The following is a 21,115-nucleotide window of genomic DNA, read 5'->3' on the forward strand; positions in this document are numbered from 1 at the left end:
AAGTTGACCTGAATAGGGAGTTTATTTTGGATTTTAATTTTCTATTTTGTTCTGCTTGCAATTAAAAATAAATGGTATAAAGCTGGTTTATAAAAACACTACCAAACAAAAAACCTCTTTACTCAAATTAAAAACAACAACCCATGAGAGGAAAATACTCCACAACATTTAAAGTTCTGCAGGGACTAGTATACATATAGGGATTTTAATTGTCCATGGCCTGTAAGTGTTATAATCTCTATCAACTGCGTGCACTCTGGGACCATGACTAACACCACTGCTTGAACTCTGATTGGTTGTTGGCTTCTTTCTTCTTTCTTTAACACTGTTTTTAAACTCACATTTGATCCAACAATTTGCAGGGATAAAGAAGTTTTTACACCAATTTGTTCCTCTCGAGTCTAACCCACAGGTCTGTTACAGGACATTGTGTCAACAACTCACAGATGTCTGCAAGTCAATGCAACCAATGTGAAACCACAACTTGTCTCAGGGACAAAGGCTTTCTCGCTGGAGAAATTAAACTGATAGAGATTAAAAGACGACACAGGACATTCAGATGCCAGGACTGTCTTCATGGTTTTACCTACTAGTTGTCCTTCCTTTGCATCCATGACAAATATACCACCACACCTTGCAAGAGTTATTTCTCTAAAATCATTATGTATTTATCTCATGTGCTGTGCCTCGACATTGCAGCAATAGTTACAACCACTGACTTGTCCAGGATCCTCTAAAGTCATGAGCTCTCTACCTTTTCCAACTCACACAACCCATCTTTAGAGATGTATTCCTACCTGAGTTGCTTTCTCCCTTTACTTTTCAGTGCAAGGCTGTCCAGAATGAACAGCTCTGGCTGCTTTGGTACTACACAGACTTCTGTTTCAGTACTGCCATGTTAACCACCCCGTTATGTCCTGCTTAGTCATGCTAAAACAATGCTTCACTTTCTGGAATAGGATTAACTGAGCAACCCGGTCTAGTGAAGGGTGTCTCTGTCCATGGCAGGGGGTTGGAACTAGATGATCTTTAAGGTCCCTTCCAACCCAAACCATTCTATGATTCTATGAACTGGGACAGCAAAGGGTTTTCCCATTCCTTACCATCAACCACTCTTTCTGCTATTTGAAAATGATAACCAGATAGGGGAAAAGAGGAGACGTGACTATTTGTCCAGAGTTTAATGACCTCTGATTGTCCAAGCTGATGTCGTTCTGCTCCTCTCAAGGGGCAGGCTAGTTCTGTGATAGGTGACATGGAAAGGCAGCTCCAGCTGCTGCTGGATGTCTTTCACATTTCTACCTGGAACTTCTCAGAGGGGCACAGAGGACCTCTGGAAAAACACCTGTGTTGTGGAGCACAGCTGGGAGACTTTGTTACCTTACAGCCAGGTTGGGGCCATGCTCACTTTCCCAGCTGTTCCTCTAAGAAACAAGTGACCCACAGAGCCCTGTGCAACTCAAGATAGCGATGGCAAGACAAGATGTCTCAGAGACCTCTGCCTCAATCACCAGACGGAGCTTATCCTATCCCAGCACTCTCTTGAAGTCACATAGTTATCCTTGACTTGCATTTGCTAATGGTAAATCACTATCATGATGTAATAGACTTTCACTGGCAAAACACATATAATACTATGGCTGCCAAAGTTTATACGGGTCCCCTTCAAGTAAGTCACTGCACCTGAGAGAGGAACCTGGGAACAATTATCAAAAAAAGGAGAGGTAGGAGATGACATTCAAAGACCAAGTTTCCATAGCATTAACAGGAAAGGAGAAAGAGGAACCTGCATATTAAATGAGAATCTCAAAGTTTGCCATGAACTATCAAACCAGTCTGGAAAGCAGATTTCTGCTCCATTGAGAGTTTTTAATAGCATTGGATAACTAAGATAAACAGAGACTGAAGGGCTGCATGAGACACATACAAAATTATTGAATTATGACATGTTTGAGAAGTTATTTACTTTATAAAGTATTTACATAAGGTTCACTTCCTCTTCATATATAAGCTCAAATATTACAAAGATTTTTTATCCCCCCCCCCCCCCCCCCCTAATGAGGGGACTACATTCAACAGCCCCACAAGCATCTATAATTAACTTTTTTTCAGGGACATTCCTAGGAAAGTTTTCCATGCAGTCCTTTCCCCAGAGCCCAAGCAGTCCTGAGGAAACTCTGCTCTCTCACTAGGCAAATGAGGCACATGTGGAAGGAAAACACAGGGCATCAAAAGGAAGAGGGGAAAGAGGAGATGGAGTATAAAGTGATGACCCTGAGAACAAAGCTTTACTTATTGCTGTGCTATAGGCACCTGATATAAGCTTTATGCCTGGCTCTTAATGTCTCTGTGCCTCAATTCACCTCAATTTTAATGAATACAGATCATTATATCCAGTGTAGAAATTTTAGATTAGGCTTAAAGCAGCTGGTTTTTCTCAATTAGCTGGCCCATCCACAATGCTTTTGCTTACCTGAGAAGTGTCATGGTTGAATATGACAGCGTTCAGGTCTCCACAGTTATAATGCTTGATGAGATCTTCAGTGGTATATGGGGCCTGCAAACTACCTGCTCGGAGGCTTTCATGTTGGAGCAGAGTTTGGTTTAGAGCAAACAGCACCTGTAGAAATGCAGACAGGAAAAACATGGAGCAGTTAAAAATATTAGGAATCAAAGCAACAAAGCCTAAAAGGCCAGACTTTGAAAAACTCTCTTGCACTTGAAATCTGTTGACCCATCCTGGCCCACAGTAACAAGGGCTGGTCTCTAGGCATTCCCAGCTGGAAAGAGGATCAGATGCAAAGTCCTCTACTAGTAGAAAACCTTATTATAAGACCTTTAATATTCCTCATAAAGTATACCTTCACAACACACACTTATATTGCTCAGAGATCATGGTCTGAGGACTTTTAGGCTGTCTTTGCTGACTACTTGGCTACATGAGAGACACTGAAATGAGAAAGCCCCTAAATTTGGAAACTTTTATTGCCTTTGACTGTTTCCTGTCTGCTAGCGTAAATCCAAAGCCCAAATTCAGTCAGAAGATTTCTGACAAAAATCAAAATCTTCCAAACTTCTGAAGTCACAGTTGTAGTATTTGGACTGTCTGCATACTTCTAGTAGCAGAAATTTTAGGAAATTCATTATGAGTCTCCCTCCTTTAGTCTTTCCCCCTTCACCCACCCCTTTGCAAAGTGAACAGAGATATTGAATTGTAACACTCTCCCAGCAGACTAGTTGAGTGTCCCTATCCCAAACCTGAAAACACCGAGAAACCAGAAGCACTCTTTACTACGTAATTTAGGTAATCAAAAAAATAAATGTCCGTAAAGATTACATTTTTTTTTCCTTTGCATTATGAAAAAGGCTACTAAATTTCACATGAATTACCACAAATCTTTTCATATTTGTGATAGACTGTGGGAGTAATTTATACCAGTTACTGAACCACCAAGTCTGGGCTTTTCATGTTCAGCTTTCCAAGAACCTTCTAAAGAAACTTGATAAAAAGTAGATGAATAAATCAGAAGAACAGCAGTCAAGACAGTTTGCCACAAATTATATAAATAAGCAAACACATTTTTCCTAAAATAAAATGCTATGTAGTGACTGCAAATCCAGAGTTCTGAAAAATTATATTGATGTGTCATTTTTCATTAAAAGACTCCTGCCTCCCTCACTCTTACATTTCACCACATTTTCAGCTTCTCTCATTTATAACAGCAGTGCCCTATCCATCCCAAAGAAGAACCATCATCTCAAAATCTGGGTAAAGGAACCCATGCTGAGCTCCAGCTGGCCCAGCTCGGCTGCAGTCTGTGACACATCTTCTTTCTTACCTTTGTAACTTTAAGCAACTGAACCCACTTTAAGGAATGAAACCCAGAGAAGTTCAAAATTAACAATGTACATATATATTTGCAGGATGGAAGTTCTTATTAGTTTAAAATTATGATTTCCATTGAAGTTTATCTGAAGGAAAGGAAACAGTCAATTGGATTTACTCCTGCAAAACCTCAGGTATATAACAAATATGATCTGAGATTTTTTATTTTTTTTTTTTAAATCAAAATAATAAAAGTATCTGCAGGGCATTAACAGCCTCTTAATACAAAGCTGTTACATGCTAACTAACATACACAAATTGGTTGAGGAAAAACAAATGTTACTTTTTAATTTACTTTTAAAAATATAGTCTTTCAACTGAACTTGTTATACCTCAATTCGGCAATCGGTTCCCCGTTAAGATACGAGCCTAAAAGATTTCCTTGCCCAAATCTAAGGGTCTCTTCAGGCTTTTCTACAAAGAGATCAGTCTTGCCCAGGACCACAGCCTGAAGTTAAGCATCTTCCTAACTTAGTTTTTCTCTAATTTAAAAAATGTGCAAAAAATACAGTTTGAAAAATTTCTAACCTTTGAAAGGATCCGAGCTTTTTCTTTTTCCCCTAAGGGCTACAGCTCAAAGAGGAAATGGTTCATCCCAGGATTTCCTGGGGATTCTAAACATTTTGGCTAATAAAAATAAAAGCTTAGAAAAACGTTGACAGGAAAACTGAGAGCAGAGCTTTTCCCAAAATGCTTTTAGTAAAATCCTTCTCATTTTTGATTTTTTAAACAATGGATGTTGCTGGATTTTTATATACAAAAATATGTATACACACAGGCACGCACATATACAAACCACCAACAAACCCTAAGGATAAGACAGTGTGTTTTATGATAAAATATTAAGAAGGCGATAAACAAATCCTTACTTTACTCCCAATGCTTCCCCCCTCCTTATTCTGGCTTCCTGGGGAAACCAGTCCCATGCATTAATGCTCTGGGTCTGTCTGTCTGTCTCCTCCTAATAAATTTGGAGCCTATTAGCTGATTTCAGTCACATTTGCAGAGGGTTAGAGGTCTTAAAGAAAATTGCCTATACGTTCCGTGAAAATAAGTGCCGGGCTGCACAAAAGCCCACAGTACGAGTTCACTTCTTGTAGGACGCCAAAGCCTCCACATGAGAATGAGTTATTTGGAGTTTATAGTAGGAGGTGGATCCCCGTGCACAGGACCCCAGATTTCATTAGTGCCAGGATGTTCATGTCCCCGCTCACATTTGGGACCTAGAGGTGATGCCGGCCACCAGCTGAACTCCAGCATGCAGCTAGCGCTGTGTGGGAGCTCATCGCTGGGCTCAAACTGCTGCCCAGAAAGCAACTCAAGAGATTTTATTTTGAGAGTTAAAATTAGAAACTGAAACACTTGACTATGCTAAAGGAAAACTGTAACCACTTAAACAGATTTCTAGAGAAGTCTTGCTTAATCAAGCCATAACCACCATGGTTTTTGGTTGGGCAGCTCAAAACAAACTTAAAGAGAAGCGAGGTCTCGTCACAGCCGCCCGCTTGTTGGCTGGATTTGTAGACCATTTCCGTCAGAGTCAGGTTAAAGCCATCTTAAAACCTGAATTTATTTTTCCTTACTGTTCAGATAATGCCACAAAACCAACGCTGTTTCCTTTCCTTCTCTCTATCTTAATGTCAGTGACCCCACGACCTCCAGCCTAAACCCCTATCTGAGTTAAATCTCCCAGAGGTGCCTGAGATTACTGAACAACTGATGACTTCAAAATAAACACACTTAGAGTGACTGCCTATACACAGTCCCACCTAATAAATATAGCAGACAGTATTTGTTCTGGGAAGTGATGGGAAGTTATGACTTCAGCTCTGGGAAAGTGCATTTTTATTCACATTGGCGTGCTTTGAAAGCCATTTTTGCACAGCTGTCTCTGGGCCCGTTTGGGAGCGATCAACCATGGACAACTCACCCTGCCAGGAGGAAGCCTTTTTATCTGAGTGGTGGTGTTCTCTTGTACAAAGCTGCAACACAACACACAGATTTTATTTGGCTGTATGGAGACACCAGCTCAGCCCTTAGGGCAGACCTATGGGTCCTGTTTTACTCCCTAAGAGAGTGGGTACCACCAATTCCACACAGTGCCAGGAACCACCAGGCCAGACAGTTTAGCAGCACTTTTGCATAGCCTACGGCCATCTCAAGGATAAGGGGGCCAGACCAGTCATTTCTGCCGTGGCAAGGTCAGAAGGGATGCAGCAGAGCTGGGACAGGGAAGAGCTCTTGCATCACTGGTGCAATTGAGGGATCCCCAGCAGATGGGAGGTCTGTGGGAATCTCAAGTTTCATCTCCTGGTGAAGGTTTCTTATATTTCTTACGTTCATGCCAACTGTTCCCACCATCATCCAACAGTATCTGTGCTGCTGCCTTGCTTTAACCTTTGCTCTTTTGCCTCTATGATGTTCGTCACTTCAGTTGCAACCAAATCTGCAGCAGCCAGGCTTTACCACTCCCATGTAAGCTCTCTCCAGGCCTCAACGAGGGACCAAACAAGCCCAATGCAGACCATAGCTAACAGCTTTACTGATCACCTTGACACTCAAATAGTATTTCCCCCTCCACACACCTCTGGATTACAGAGCCAGGAGTCACCACACATGAATGGAAGGCATGGGTTACAAAAGTCTACCTCACATATAAATCAACTGGAATGTTTAAGGCATTTAACTTCCAACTTCAAACAGATGAAACATTAGAAAATCTCCAAACCCCTCATATAAAGCAAGCAGACAAAACTGCGTTGGGTCTCAAGGTTTCAAAGGAGGCTGGCATTGCATAAAAGTTTTGGTACCAGCACTTGTGCAAGTTGCCTTGGGACCGTTTGAACTTTGTTTTGCAAGCCCATGGGAAAGGCTGGAGGTTTGATTTTATGTGAGATTTTAATTAGATTTGGCTTTTAGGCAAGTAAACCCAATCCACAGAAACAGATCTAAAAAAGCATTGCCACCTTTTCGAACAGGGAGGGGAAGTGAATAGACCTGTACCTGGACCGGGCTTAGGAACACTTCAGCCTTTCCACCAGAAATCGTGTTCTTCAATGTATTTGGTTTTGGGACCAAAGCTAGACAAAATTCCCACTTGTTCCAAGGTACTCCCACAAACCTTCATGTATCATGATTTATCGTGCCACAAGTCTGCAACTTCAGACTGGACGTTTGAAGGCTCCTGAAGGCCAGCAACATGTTACTGCTGTATGTGATAGCTAAAGAGCTGAAATCATGGCTTTTGTACAGGACAGTTTTCTCCTTATCCATCTTACATGCATCTGTTCCTTGCTGAAGAGAATAAAAAAAAGCCCAGAAAACAAAAAACAAGTTAACCCTCATCAAATACAGCATCATGCCTGCTTGTAGGGTCTTTTGGTCATAAGGTCCTGAATGGCATGAAAGAAGAAATAAGATGCTTACTTTTTGAAAAGATGCTGTTGAGAACATGGATTCTTTGCCTTGATCATCACTGAACATCAGCTCAAGGATGCAGAGTTAGCTGTATCCTTTCAGCTCTACATTTTTAATATTTTTGCATAGGTGAGCGAGTTGACTTTGGCTGCTTATCCTGAATGCTCACATGCTTTGTCAGAAATCAATTTCTGACAGACTCTGACAGCAGCTCAACTCTGTGCCTGTCACCTTGTCTAGGAGGCAGTACTACGGATTTCTAACCAAGCAGAAAGGTTGCTTCAATTTGTCTGACTATGGTCCCAAATGGTGCCACAACGGAAGAACAGCTTCATGGGGGTATCTAAGAGGCCATTGTAAAATGAGACAAGGAAACCCTATTACCAGATAAAATACTTGAGAGGTCTCAAACCTTCTTATGAAATGTATTGCTAATAAGATAGACAACAAATTCAGGAATTACAACAGAAGAAACAAATTTTGTGTTAAGCTGAAGACAAATGGAGGTGTGTTCGCTATACAGGAGACTTAAGAATGAAAGGCAACCCTGAGGAAACTCTCAGGCCAACCTTTGGTGCTCAGACAAATTTCACTCTTATGTGACGGGGCAGAAATGACTTTCCAGTCCTAAACTTACCAAGACTGAACTACAAACATTGTATTCACAGGACTCTGGTAGCTGGAGTTACAGGATGACCCCTGCATAGAACCATGTTTAATAATAATACCACAAAAACAAGTACTTAAATTTCATACTATGATGTCAGCTCTTGAGCAGACAACTATTGTTTTCCTTTGCTCTCTCTTTTGGACACATGCCACCACAACGCAAATACTAAATAAGCATTACTGGAAGCATCTGAGCATCCTGTCAGTGCTGACATTGCAATTCCAGCAAAGAAATGCCTACTCTCTTGCTTTTTTTAAAACAAGCTGCAACATAAATATTGAGGTATACAGTTCTTTAGGGGTTCTTCTTTTGTTGTTATCCTTCTCTGTACTCAAATAGAAAATCAAATATACAGTTTCAGGTCAAAATAGTGGCTTGGGAAGAAAAAAAAAAAGAAAAGAAATAAAAAACCCAAGTCCCTGATTTTCCAGATTAATGAAAAGCAATAAAAGTGTTTGCCCAAATCTGTTCAGTTCCATTGGTTTCCAGAAGACGGGTTTCCCCTTCCCTTGAATCTCTTGCGCTGTTGCTAGGAATTAGTGAGCTGTGAAACTCACCTAATGAGGTCAGCATCAGGAAATAGCTCCACAAAAACAGGTCCCGGAGGATCTACTAAAGGACTCCCCCAGTGTCCAAACGAAATCCTGGATGCATCGGCACATTGTACAGCCGGGGCTGCGGGAGGAACGCGCCCGACTTTGTTGTTGTTGTTCCTATAAAGGGACAGCTAAGGAAAGTGAAACTATTAACTCATCCACTGGAATTTCTGCTCACAAAACCGTGCCCCCTGTTAAAGCTCCTCATAAAAGCCTTTCAGCTAGTTGGTTCCATATGTTCCCCAAACCCGCAGTTATTGCTTCTGAAAGGCAGGAGTAGTTAACAGTCTGCGGCTTGGCACTGACCAGGGAGACCTAAGGACCTCGCTTTTTCCCCCTCCCTTTCAAACTGCCAATTAACCAGTTTAATAAAACAGTTTGAATCTGACCGAGGCGCTTGGAGAAACCCCTAACCACCACCTATCCTACCGGCTTAGCCACGACAGTCACCCGCAGGCATGGCCTGCTGCGGAGCAGTCACACTACTGATGTGCAGCCCTGAGACTGTGACCGGTTTTCTCGATGCTGACAAAGCTGCAGGGAGATTGGGGCTCCAGCCTTCAGCTCTGCATGCCCAAAGCCGCTCCTCAAGTTGACTTCCAACAGCTTGACTTCAGCACCCAGATTCTTCTCTTTATGCAGAGTTCCCATGATGAACTTGCATGTGCAAAAGTCTTTTTTTTTTTGTATTTTCTTTGTGGTTGATTGAATCAAGGCATTCAAAACCAACAGAAACAATTCCTAGAGAGAAAACACTGCAATGTGCATAGGACCCCCATTCCCTCACCCCCAAGCCCCCCAAGCCAAAGGAGCAGCTGGTTGATAGCAGCTCTCACATTCCCTGGGCTGACCTGACTATACTATTGCTTCTGCACCAAGTTCCGGGCTTCAGCCCGGAGTTAACATCATTAACTCAGAGCCTGGAGAGCAGTTGTTTGGGGTTTTGGTAGGTCATCAGGTCAGCTAGCTATAGTTTGTACTCTTAGATACAAGTCTTCCCTTGCACAAGGCCATTAAAACAACAAATAAAGACTATGGAGTAAAAACCTAATCTCAGCTAATTTCAGTCTTTACAACACTTTAGAAACATTGTATCATACCCTATATATATATATATATATATATATAAAAACACCCGCCTTAAGTAGGTCAAAATACCCCAAAACAAATTCTGAAGCACGTAAACTGAAGTCAACAGCAGCTGTACCACAGGCACTACTGGAAGAAGGTTAAGACCTGAAACCTTTTCTTCTAAATGTAGTGAACTCTGTCGATTTCTAAAGGTCCGGATTAATTCAGAAGAAAGGGAAGGGGGGGCAAAGAGCTTTGATATGCAGTTTCCATCCTTTCCCCTTTTGTGAACCACCACGCTGCAGTGGAAGGATGTTTTAGTTTCAATGCCGTCACCACATCGTCCGCATGGTCTCTTCTGCCAATAACTCAGCTTGACATTCAAACAGCAATGGTGTAAGTGAGCAGGAACTGTGGAGGATAACTCTCTGCTTCGGTCAATGCCCAAATTCAAGCTTAGGCAAATAAATTAAGAAATAACAGGAGCAAGGATTTGCAACTTAATCAAAACTGAATCACTGGAAGGGATAGAATTACTTCTGTTAAACTTGCAGCCTAAACGTATGGCCTTTGTGGATTTCGTATGTAGGATTTACTTCCACTAGTACTCTCAGTTGTACCGAGTTCAGTAAATTCATTTTCATGACTAAACCTACCTAAAGGCTAAATATTTGCAACAAAAGAGTTACACTCTGAGCAGTCGGTTTCCTCAATGCTTTTCTGGTTAAAGTGCAACAAGTTCTAGTAACCAACATCTTGCCCAGCAGTGATGGCTTGCAGGTCCAAGTGCCACTAGTGCCACTAGACTTCTGGTCTGCAGTCTCAGATCTTGTCAACAAAAAGGTAAACAGACAGTAAAATCAATTCATAAATCTAGGACTGCACTCTCAAGGGGAGACAATATATTTTTTGGTATTGGAAAGACCATTACAGGGACAAAAGGCTGGGGCACTCAGCTGACGTGAATGGACCCAGCCCCACAAAGAGAAAGGAGATGGACTGTGTGATACTGGATGATGGCTGTCTAAACTAACACCTCCTGACCACATGAAACCTGTAGACATAGAGGAAGGCAGAGACATTTCTCACCCAGACAAAGCAGGCAGTGGTCCAGCAGGACAAACTGGACATGGCCCGGGCTGCCTATTCGGTGATGCCCCAGGCTTGGCTGCAAGCCCGGCTCCTGCATGCCCCTTGGTCCCCCTCTGTCCTTCCTGTGCCACCATCCCCGCAAGCCTGGCTTGGCCAGTTATTCCTGTCCTGTAGGTATCTTGCCACTTGAAAACCCATGTGTTCAGAAACCCCAATGCTGCCTCAATGTCAGGGAAGTTCCCCCATGTAACTAAAGAGTTTTGCGAGCACTAGAAGTTTGTAAGAAGGTTTGCGGAGAAGAGCAGCACTCCAGGAGAGTTGCTGCAGGGGCCACAGTGCGTTGATCCAAAGGTGTCATTGAAACAAGAGCAGTCATCCCAGATAAGTCCAACACCCAAAGTGTCCAGTAACAGATACTTTGGGAAAGAATGTAAGAAGTGAGGTGAGCAGAGGGTGAGCTTTTTTAAGACAACACTTCCCATCTTTTGGAAAACTGCCAGCTGAGGAGCTTGTGGTTGAAAATACCTCTTCTCCTATCGCTCCTTCCCACCCATCTCCCTGCTCCCCATGCCTTTACCTCAAAATTATAACCGTGCTCAGTTTCACCACTCCATTTAGAAGTAGTCAGCTGCCTGATCTATGCACAGAGAAGGTCACAGCCTGCTACCCTGCTCAGCAATTGCATTCCCGGAATTGATGCCTGGCAGGATGCCCAAAGGGCAGTGCCCACCATGGATCGTTTTCCCCCACCTTAAATGGGCACATTGTCCTTGTTTTCAGGATCATCATCTTCAAAGGGGGCACCTGAAATCCTTCCCAAGAACCTGAAACCACGTTTGTGCTCTTGACTCGCAAGTAGAACTGTTACTGGGCCCATCTGGGGTTTCGATTTTACCTTTTTTGTCTCCACTGTAACAGGAGGAATGTGGGAACATGCCCTGAGCAGAACGTACCAGTCGGCCCGGTGACGAGTGAGCTGCAATGAAAGGGGCACCCTCACGGAAAAAAGCAAAGAGCTAGCGGGTTTGGGGAACTCCCGGTTTTAGGCACCCAGCCTGACATTTTTTTTTTAAAAAGCCTGGTTTCATGATATGCTAAGCATCCACTCATTGAAAAATGCAACCTGTCCTGGGTGTATTTAATTTGGGGTTTTATTCATATTACTGCTTAATTTTGAACTGTTTCTTTTTAATTACCAGCTGAAGCTACATAGTAAAATGGACTAGCCCCGCAGGCATGTTTTTCTTTCTATTATATTACAGCGAGGCAGCAGATTAACTCCTTCAGCCATCCCAGCTTAACACCTCACGATGCCAGCATGGCCCCTTTCCAGATTGCTGCTCTTGCAGCAAGAATGGCTGAAGGGGACAAAGATATATGTCCTGAATTTCCAACCCCCAGCCCTGGGTATCAGCAGAAACAGGTGCCAATTGCCACGTATGTCAGCATGCTGGAGCGTAAATCACAGTCCATCGGGAAGGGGAGCACTTTCCAGTGAGCCAGATGGAGCTACAGCCTCTGGCCAAGGACAAACAGTTTGGGGCAACAACTGTCTCAGTTTTCCAGTCTCCACGTGAGCATGACCAAGTCAGCAGCTGTGGAAAAGGGAATGTTTCCTAAGCCTGAAGGTGACTGCGTCCTCATGAGGTCAGCAGGAAAAAAAAAAAAAAGTCAAGATTTGGAACAGCATAAGAAAAGGAAACCTTCAAGAGGAAGCAGGGAGCTGGACTCAGCAGGGATACGCACTTGTTTTGGGTTGGCTGGGTTTTTTCAGCTTAGCATTATCTCAAGTTTGAATTAATTTTACTATGCAAAAGGATGTTACCATTGGAGGAGCACGGGGTACCCCATTTCTGTTAAAAAACACAGGGCTTGGACTGCAGCCTGCTCACTTCAGGTCTTCCTCGCTTAGAAAAAAAACCCCATGTCATTAAGCAGGACAGCTGATGGGATCACATCTGTGCCAGCTGCTATGGGGCACTGCGATCCCTGGTGGCCTCACCAGGGTAACCCCTCTTTCCTCCTAGAAATTCATAGTTTTTCAACCCTCAGGATCAGCTTCGGGGTTGCAACGCAGAGGGAGCCTGCACATGGTGTGAGTAGTGCACTGCCCATCAAAGCAGCAGCTGCAGCAAAAGGTTCATTTCCTTAAAAGTATCAGAGGAAAGAGCCCGGCACAAACGGCATGATTTTTGCAAATAAAGACGCTGCAGTGGCCCAAGAGTCCCTAGGCCCAGAAAGAAGGGTTCACCTGATTCTCCTGCTGACAGAAAGAGGGTTTGTGGGTGCAGAAGCAGTGCGCAAGTGAACAGCCCGTGCCCTAGGCCACCTCCTCCTCCAGCAAAAAGCCAGCGCAAAGGGAGCTTGTCTGCAAAACAATTAGGCAGGGACTAACAACAGATGGCCACAAAAATCCTGCAGACAACTGCTTGGAGGCGTATTTTATCAAAGCCTGGGAAAGGGCACTGAAGGTGATCAATCATAACTCACTGGAAAGACAAGCAGGTGCTTTGCAGGAGGACAAGGCTGGAGCCACACCACTGTGCTCCTCAAAGGCAGTCCGCTGGGGTCCCTCTGCGGGGCAGCAGCCCGCCGCTGAAAATGGACCCTTTAAAATGCTCTCACTGATCCATGCACTGCGGCTGATGTGCAGAGGTTTTAACACGGAGCTGCAACCCTTGCCACAAACAACTGCTCATCTCATCCCCAGGTCCTCTGTCCAAGGGGACAGACAGGAAAAGCTACAGACACAGCCAGGAGTTTAACAAGAAAAAAATGCAGCAGGTCCTGCTTCAGCTGTCTTTCTGAGGGAGATGCAGCAAAAGGCAGATGTAGAGGCAGAGATGCCCAAGACAAGAAAATGTCACATTGAAGCTTGGGGCACATGGGCAAGACTGCCTGGAGGGAGAGGAGGAGGCACCAGACCCATACGCTGCTGCCCTTATGGCCCGGGGAGCGCTGTATACTCCCTGTATAGTGTTAGAGCCCTGTTGCAGTCTACAGGATTTTTGACTGGAAGGAGCAAATTACATAAAAATTATTCAATATTCAGTTAGCCAGGGAAAGAAGGTGACCTTCCCATCAAATCACAGCAGCTCAAGTTTCTAATATCATCTACTTGTAGCAAAGCGCTTGCCTTCAAACTAAGCAGAGAACAAGAATAATTACTTACTATTCACCAAGTTATTTACATCAATTATTCAGCAAATAAATTCAGCTAACAAATAGCTTCAAGGAAACTGCAATCCATTCACAATCAAGTTGCCAAGATAGAAGAAATTTATAAAATTATTTGTAGCAAACTACTCTGCTAGCTTTCAAGGTCAGAATGATAAATTCAGACACTTTATTTTCTACTATATATTGGGCTCCCTCAGTGTAATTCTGTTGTTTATGAATTACGGGAGGCTATCTTTCAAGAGACGGCTATTACTGCTGTAGTTTCATTATCATTAGGACTGAAAGATCAGATTGCTTGAAACTTTTTTAAGCCTAGGCTAAATAGCCTCCATTCCAGTCAGAGAATGCCTATGAAACCAGCTACCAGAGAGGATATGCTGCTAAGGAATCAAGAGTGTTTGTAGATTTTTGCTCTCCTCACTAGAGCCAAGAATCAGATACTGATGTAAAACATTTACATAAATTGGCAAATTCTGCAGAAAGCACTTAAGTAACATTTTGTTTTTCTTTGTTCTTCTAATTAGGAAGAAAGAATCTAGAAGAACATTCTTTGCACAGCTTCAAATATTCCTGAAGGCAGGCTATTGCCCCACGTAAATAATAATAATAAAAAGACAATTAGCATTGCTTTCAGGCACCACTCTGGTTCACACACACAAATAGCAGAGAAAATACGTGAAAAAGAAATAAGCCTCAGATTGACCTTCTGCCCCTTCAGGCCCATCTTCCCACTCCTAACATGCACTCCCAGAAGTGGAAATGCATTCCCCAAAGTAGAGTCAAAAAAATCCTTTACCCCTCCCCTCTTTTTCCTTGCCTGATCGATACGGATGCTCTGTAAATACACCCACAGGTAAGCAAGCACACGCTGCCTTCCCCTGAAACACTCTGTGAACATTCAGCAGGTTGTACCCTCTACAGCTGTGCTTCACCGGGAAGATTCCCAGAAATCCTACCGCCATTGCTGACACTGGACATAGGGACACAGCTCAGACAAGTTCTGGAGACCCCAAGGTGAAAAAAGCAACTCCCCAAAGCAAATCTCTTTGCTGTTACCCCAGAATAGTATAGATGAATAGTAGTCTTTTGCACAATCACAACAGCAGTGCTGGAGCTCAGAGGCTTCAGCCCACTCTTACTTCAGGACAGCAGAGAAGCTATCCAACAGGGAATCCCAAAGCAGTGGTGGGGGTACTAAGCAGAGCACAGAGGATCACTTCCAGCTTTAATTTCAGTTCTTAAGCCTAACTCCTAGGACCACAAGGAGTTTCAGAGCCAGTCTCAGCTGGTGTAATTTAGCATCGTTCTGATGATTTACACTCACTGAAATCCTGCCTGCACGCCCTGGAGGAGGAGGAGAAGGGGATGATGCAGGGGGTAGGAAATGACATCCTCCACAAACCTGTGGGGGATCAGCTCATTTTGAAGATGACATCTGTTCTGCATTTCTTCCCTGCTCATGATCTTTATATCTTCCCTAAAGTAGGTAAGAAGGGGAGTAGGCTCAGGTGGTTTTATAGACCAAGTTCTTTGCAGATGTAAGCTGGTTGGCTTAGTTTTCCCCAACCATGCTTTGCTAATTCACTCGACAGGGAATTTTTTCCCATGTTTATATTTTGTACAAGAGCAGTTAAGCTTGCCATTTAACTCTTCCTCAAATCTTGAGATATAATTATCAAATTATAACAATCTTACTTAGATTTTGAATAGCAAATGCTCAGGACCACTTAGAAATGAGCTGTGTGTCTGGAATTATTCAGTAAGTGACTCCAAATGATGAATACATCTGAGAAAACTGTCAGACAGTTAATACAGAGAGGCAAAAATTGAATAGATTGCAAAAGAAGTTACCCAAGCACTGGTAACTAGAAGTTACTTGATTCCAAGCATTAGGATACAAACATTACTAAGACAAAGACTTCATGGAGTCTTGTTTAAACTGCAAATTCTGACTCTTTTTCTGATGGGGTAACCTCTCCTCTTTGCTTTTAGGATGCTAAATCACATTTTAGTTTGCCTGTTTTCATCACATTTTGCTCTGGGCACAAATGACTGAGAGAAAAAGCTCTGTTCTTTCTATGCTGATAGAAATTGAAAAGAGATTAACCAAAAAGCAATAAACTATTCCCTCTGAATTGCTAGCCCTAAATTTTCTTATTAGTGTCTACCCACACTAATTTGAAACTTAGCAATGCTGGTTTTCTCCAAAGCTGTCAGCTGAAATAAGCTAGTTCTGTTCCTTGCAGGCTGCATTTGCCAAAGATCTTTCTGCTTTCAAAACATGCCCCCTCCACCAAATATATCAAGATTGCTGCCCTTTTCAGAATTTCCCATAGGTACATGGCAACGTTAAAGAGGGAATAAAACTAGCATGGTATTTTTCAAGTTATTATCATGGGAATGCTTTGTACACAAGAATGTCAAAGCAAAGTCAAGCTCTGTGCAGAGTGCTGAAGGTAGATGGATGAGTGTATGAGTCAGTTACTTGCAGAGATTGCAGACCTACACCATTAGAGTCTTGAGAGGAGGACTGCTGATGCAAGAAGATAGTAGTTCTGAGAAAGATCCACAAAATCTCTTTCAATTACAATGGGAGTTGCTCAAGAAAAGCAATTCACATTGTCTTCTCTTTGGACTTGTAAGAGCATTGGGAATGGCAGAGCAGAAGTCCCTGTAGCATTGTATAAAGTCTCCAATCCATCCCTAACCATCTCAAGGCACTTTTGCCAGTTTCTTCTCTGATAAATTCAGAAGATCTGGCACCTAAAAGTTTCCAGGCGATATCGTAAGCCACCTATTCCAGACTAAGTCGAGTGCCCTTGCCCCAGTTGTACTGCATGACCAGGAGACCAATTCCCAGCTGGCACTGGCATTTCTCAGAACTGGTCCTGCTGCCTACCATGCAGTCTTGGGCACAGTTTGACCCTTTGTATTCACAACTAAACGCTACCAGATGGATGCATCAGTTCAAAGGCTGGTGGAAACAATTAAGATTACAGGAAGCCACGTTTATCCTTCCACCTATAGCACTGAATTAATCACGGCTGATAGGGATCTAAACAGAGCAATGAGGTCTTGCCTTCGCGTCCCACTCAAGCCCCTGATTTATATCACTACCTGTCAAGAGATGGCAGAAGATTGCCCAGTAGCTGCTGAATGCTTCTCTCCCACCCTCTCCCTCTCCTGGGGAGACAAATATAAGCCAGGACATTCCTGCTCTGCTCAGGATGCCATGAAACCTAACCTCATGTTGACACAAGCATTAGGCCCCAGGACGGTATAACAGGTCACTGACAGAAAGATATAAGATAGAGCTTCCAAATTCGACTGGCCACACACAGGCAGGCACTGGAGCACGAGTATTGCTGGCTCCCAGAGCTTGCATATCTGTGAAGGAAACTCAGTAGCTAACGGACACTCACGGGGCACAGCACTCCTGCTCGTCAACCCATTTTTCAGTTGTGTGAAGACACAACTGTGGTAGGTTCAGTGGCTGATGCTGCTTGAGATATTTATGGGTTTATATTAGGTATTTTCTTACTGGGCTTCAAAGGTTGGATTTCATTCTAAACACAGGAAAAATCCAAGGACTGCTGGACAGCTATATCCCTATAGTTGCTACTAAAAACACGATGAAGGGAGGGCCAGAACCCATCCATACTGGATAGGACTGGGAGTTTGAAGGCCCATTTGTGAATTTGAGTATTTGTGCTCAAATACGTTAAACCTTCAGCGCTCATCTGCCTATCAATCAGAAGTCCTACGTCAAAGACCCAAAGGGGAATCTCAGTAACTGCAAGCTCAGTGCTTTTTTTGGAAGCAGATCTCCTGAAGTCTGGTTCCTCCCTCTTCCAGTGACACACTGATGCCCACATTTCATGTCAACCGTGAAATGGGAATGGATCTGTTACCAAAGCTAAGCTTTTCTCCATCCGTGGGAGGCAAAGCAAAGACAAACACGAAGGCTTGAGTCAACACAAGGGTTAATTTAAGAATTGAGCTCACTTAAAATAAAAGTTGTCACCAACCAAAAAGAACAAGTAGCCATTGAAGAGAAGACTGTTGAGATTTATGGGCCCCATTCTAGAGACATAAAAGGGGAGTCAATCACCATTTGAAGTTTATTTTTTTAATAAGAGCTCCTCAAACATTCCCTCCACTTTTCATTGCCAGAAACTTAAGCTTGTGGCTGTTAAAAAGTTAAAAATTAGGGGTTTCCTAAGTGGGAGCAAAATGCATGGTTGCTCTGTATGACCCCGGCTACTCTAACAGCTACTGCTAATTCCCAGTGGAAGCATCAATGGCTTGTGAAATAGACTCCTTTCTTTTCTTGTACAAATTATTCCTTTATATTTTTGAACTTCTGAACCTCTGGGCTTAATAACAACTCCACAAGAAAGAAGGAAAATGATTGAGTGTTTATAACAACACGCATCTTTTTTGATTATCATTCCAGGCTGTGGCACTTTCAGTTTAGCAAAGCCTTAGTCATAGCTACTCTGCAAAACCATTCAGAAATGGGGGGTAGGAGAGGGACGGGAAGGACATCTCCTCCCACATAGGAACTGTAGTCATTAGACATTTTGAAAAATTCCCAAACATTTAATTTTACTGTCTTCTTCCCACTGCCTAAACTATAACCTACCCACTTACTACCTGTTTGAGTTACAAGCAGAAATCAAATGCTGCCCACCCTTGTGCACTGCAGCCTCGCAGTCTGCAGATGAGCTGTAACACATCAGAATGTGGGCCATACAAAATTGCAAAACTAAGCAAGACAAAAACTTTAAAAACCCACCCACACATGCAGGCACAGAAAAACACAAATCAAGGGAAAATAATAGGAATAAACAGTCTTTAGCCTTTTTTTCCCCCCAGTTGTAAATGGAAACCAATGTGACAGTGCTGTAACAGATGAAAAAGTCTATTTATTTTCTCTAAAAGATCTACAGTTGTTGGATTCCCCACTACCTCCCAAAAGGCTTATATGGCTTACAATTAAAAAAGGCTAACACCAGAAAATGTGTTTCACTCAATAGAAAACGGCAAGGCCAGGGTCAGGAAGCGCTCATCTTCCTCCAACAGTTGATTTAACAAGCACTAAATCACCGATTATTACATTCTAGATCCTTTGCTGCCCAGTTCCATCACTTTGATGATTAGTATCATGCTAAGTGATAATAATGATAGATTCATAATAGCACGCTTGGCAATTCATGTTCTGAACTATATCCTCATCCAGGGCACAATCCTGTACCCTCTCAGATCAGTAGTGCAGCATAATCCAACCCTTTTTAAGGAAGATTATGTCAAACTTTAAAACCAGAAGAGCTTTGTAAGGACCTGGTCCATATAACTCAGCAGCACTCAGTGTTTCCTTGAAGAGGCTCAAGTAAGAAATGCCATCACTTACACTTTAGCCGAGTGTACCGCTCAGAGACAGATCTTCTCTTGACTGTCAGCAAGGCGAAATGAGCCTGATTCACTGGAGCAGCTTCATGTCAATAAAACTCATCTTGGACCAGTACTGGCTTGGCTGGAATTGAGCCGTGCTAAATCAGAACTCAGCATCCTTGAGGTTTTTAAACATTTGCCTTTACATCAGTTATTTACAGGTGATATTTTTTCAGGATCTCACTCATATAATTTAGTAGTAACTGATGGATTTGCACCAAGGTACACCACTCCATTGATTACACCGTGTAAGTGAGGGACTCCTGCCACCTTTGCCTATACATTACAAAAATGGACTGAAGATGCAAATTGAGAAGGAGCAACTTAAACAGTTTCTTATGGGTGATGGAGACATTTCCTTCAGAGAGTCACGCTTACTCAGACATCTTTCCTTTGCCTTTAATTGGTGTTCTTAAATGCAGCTTCAGAAATCCCAGGGGCCAGGCTAAACCCCGACTAAATTTGCCTCATTAAATGAGGTCCACTGCGGCTGGAACATGTAGATGCTGTAGGATTCAGGTGGCAGCCACTGCCTGCCGCTACCCCGACCACTGGCATTTAAATTGAAGCCCATTCATCACATGCTTATGGTCAGATCTAACCCTAAATGAGTCACTCCAACTTTGTTCTAAAATATTTATTACTTCTGAGTTAGTATATTAAGAGGCGGGGGGGGGGGGGGGGGGGGAATCCAAACCCTAAACCCAAAACAAGAAACATCACACTTGTATCCCCACAAAAGGCTGAGCAGGAGGGTCCTGGGCTACTCTTCACATATATGTACAGGATATGTAAAGGATTGCTCTCATTTCCATCTGCAGACATTTATCTTGCAGGCTAAATTTATTAGTAAAAGCTGTCAAAAATGTGATGCAAACTACAAGCGTGATTAACTGAACAAGGTTTAGAGAGGAAAAAAAAAAAGAAAAAAAAAGATGAAACACTCCTGAGTTTATTTCGATTTTGTCTTTGCTAAAGTAAGTGGATGATTTCTAGCATGTTTCTTCACCCCTGAAAATAAAACACATAAGGCACTGGAAGCCTGAAGGGACAAGAATGCATTTGTTCCCGTGTTAGTTTTGCACTTTCTTGTTCAAGGCTACTGAAGGTATTGCCTGTTCTTACAACAGGTGATGGATAGGGTACAGGACTCCAAGTAATACAAGTCCTATGAGAAAAGGTGACGAGGCAGAGGTGACACTAAGGGAAGGCTGAGCAGAAAACGCAGCCCTGAAGGAATCCACGTAGGATTTCATCCTTGAGATACCAACGCTGGAGAGAGGGTTCTTCCCCTTCTGCTGCTCTGCACAGGCAACGAGTTTGGGCTTCGCTGCTGGGGCTGAACGTGAAGTGTGGTCAGGCAGGCTGCTAGCAGGTTGCACATTTTGTGTGAACTCCCCACACATAATAATGCAACCAGACCCTGACATGTAACAGAGCTCGAAACTGCCCAGGTGGTGCAGGACTCGTGGTGGTGAAGGCCGTGAAAATCCCAGCAGACTGCAGGACACTGAATGCCAGAGGTTTACAGACTCAGCTAATGAAAACTGATTACCTCAGCTCAACCACCCATACAATTTTTCTGCTGTTCCAGCCCAACTCATACGAGAGCTCTGCCAATGTGTCTCAGTATTGACTTGCAACAGAGCTAGAAAGAAAGACAGTTTGTGCCCAGTGGTAAAGGCACTAACTTGTGTTTAGATGTGGGTAGGCTTTCCTGATGTGGGTTTGGATAAATCCCCTCTGGTA

General features: G+C 43.1%; 1 protein-coding gene across 1 annotated transcript in view; it reads right to left on the reverse strand.

The window, feature by feature from the left end:
* The window catches only part of TRABD2B (TraB domain containing 2B), a 295,290-nt gene that overhangs the window by 131,713 nt on the left and 142,462 nt on the right, over positions 1-21,115 (reverse strand). The window contains exon 3 of the mRNA XM_054834247.1: positions 2,474-2,620. Coding sequence (XP_054690222.1) covers positions 2,474-2,620 — 147 coding nt within the window. The remainder of the gene's footprint in view (positions 1-2,473; positions 2,621-21,115) is intronic.

The sequence above is a fragment of the Grus americana genome, chromosome 8 (assembly GCF_028858705.1).
Source record: "Grus americana isolate bGruAme1 chromosome 8, bGruAme1.mat, whole genome shotgun sequence".
NCBI classification, from domain to species: Eukaryota; Metazoa; Chordata; class Aves; order Gruiformes; family Gruidae; genus Grus; species Grus americana.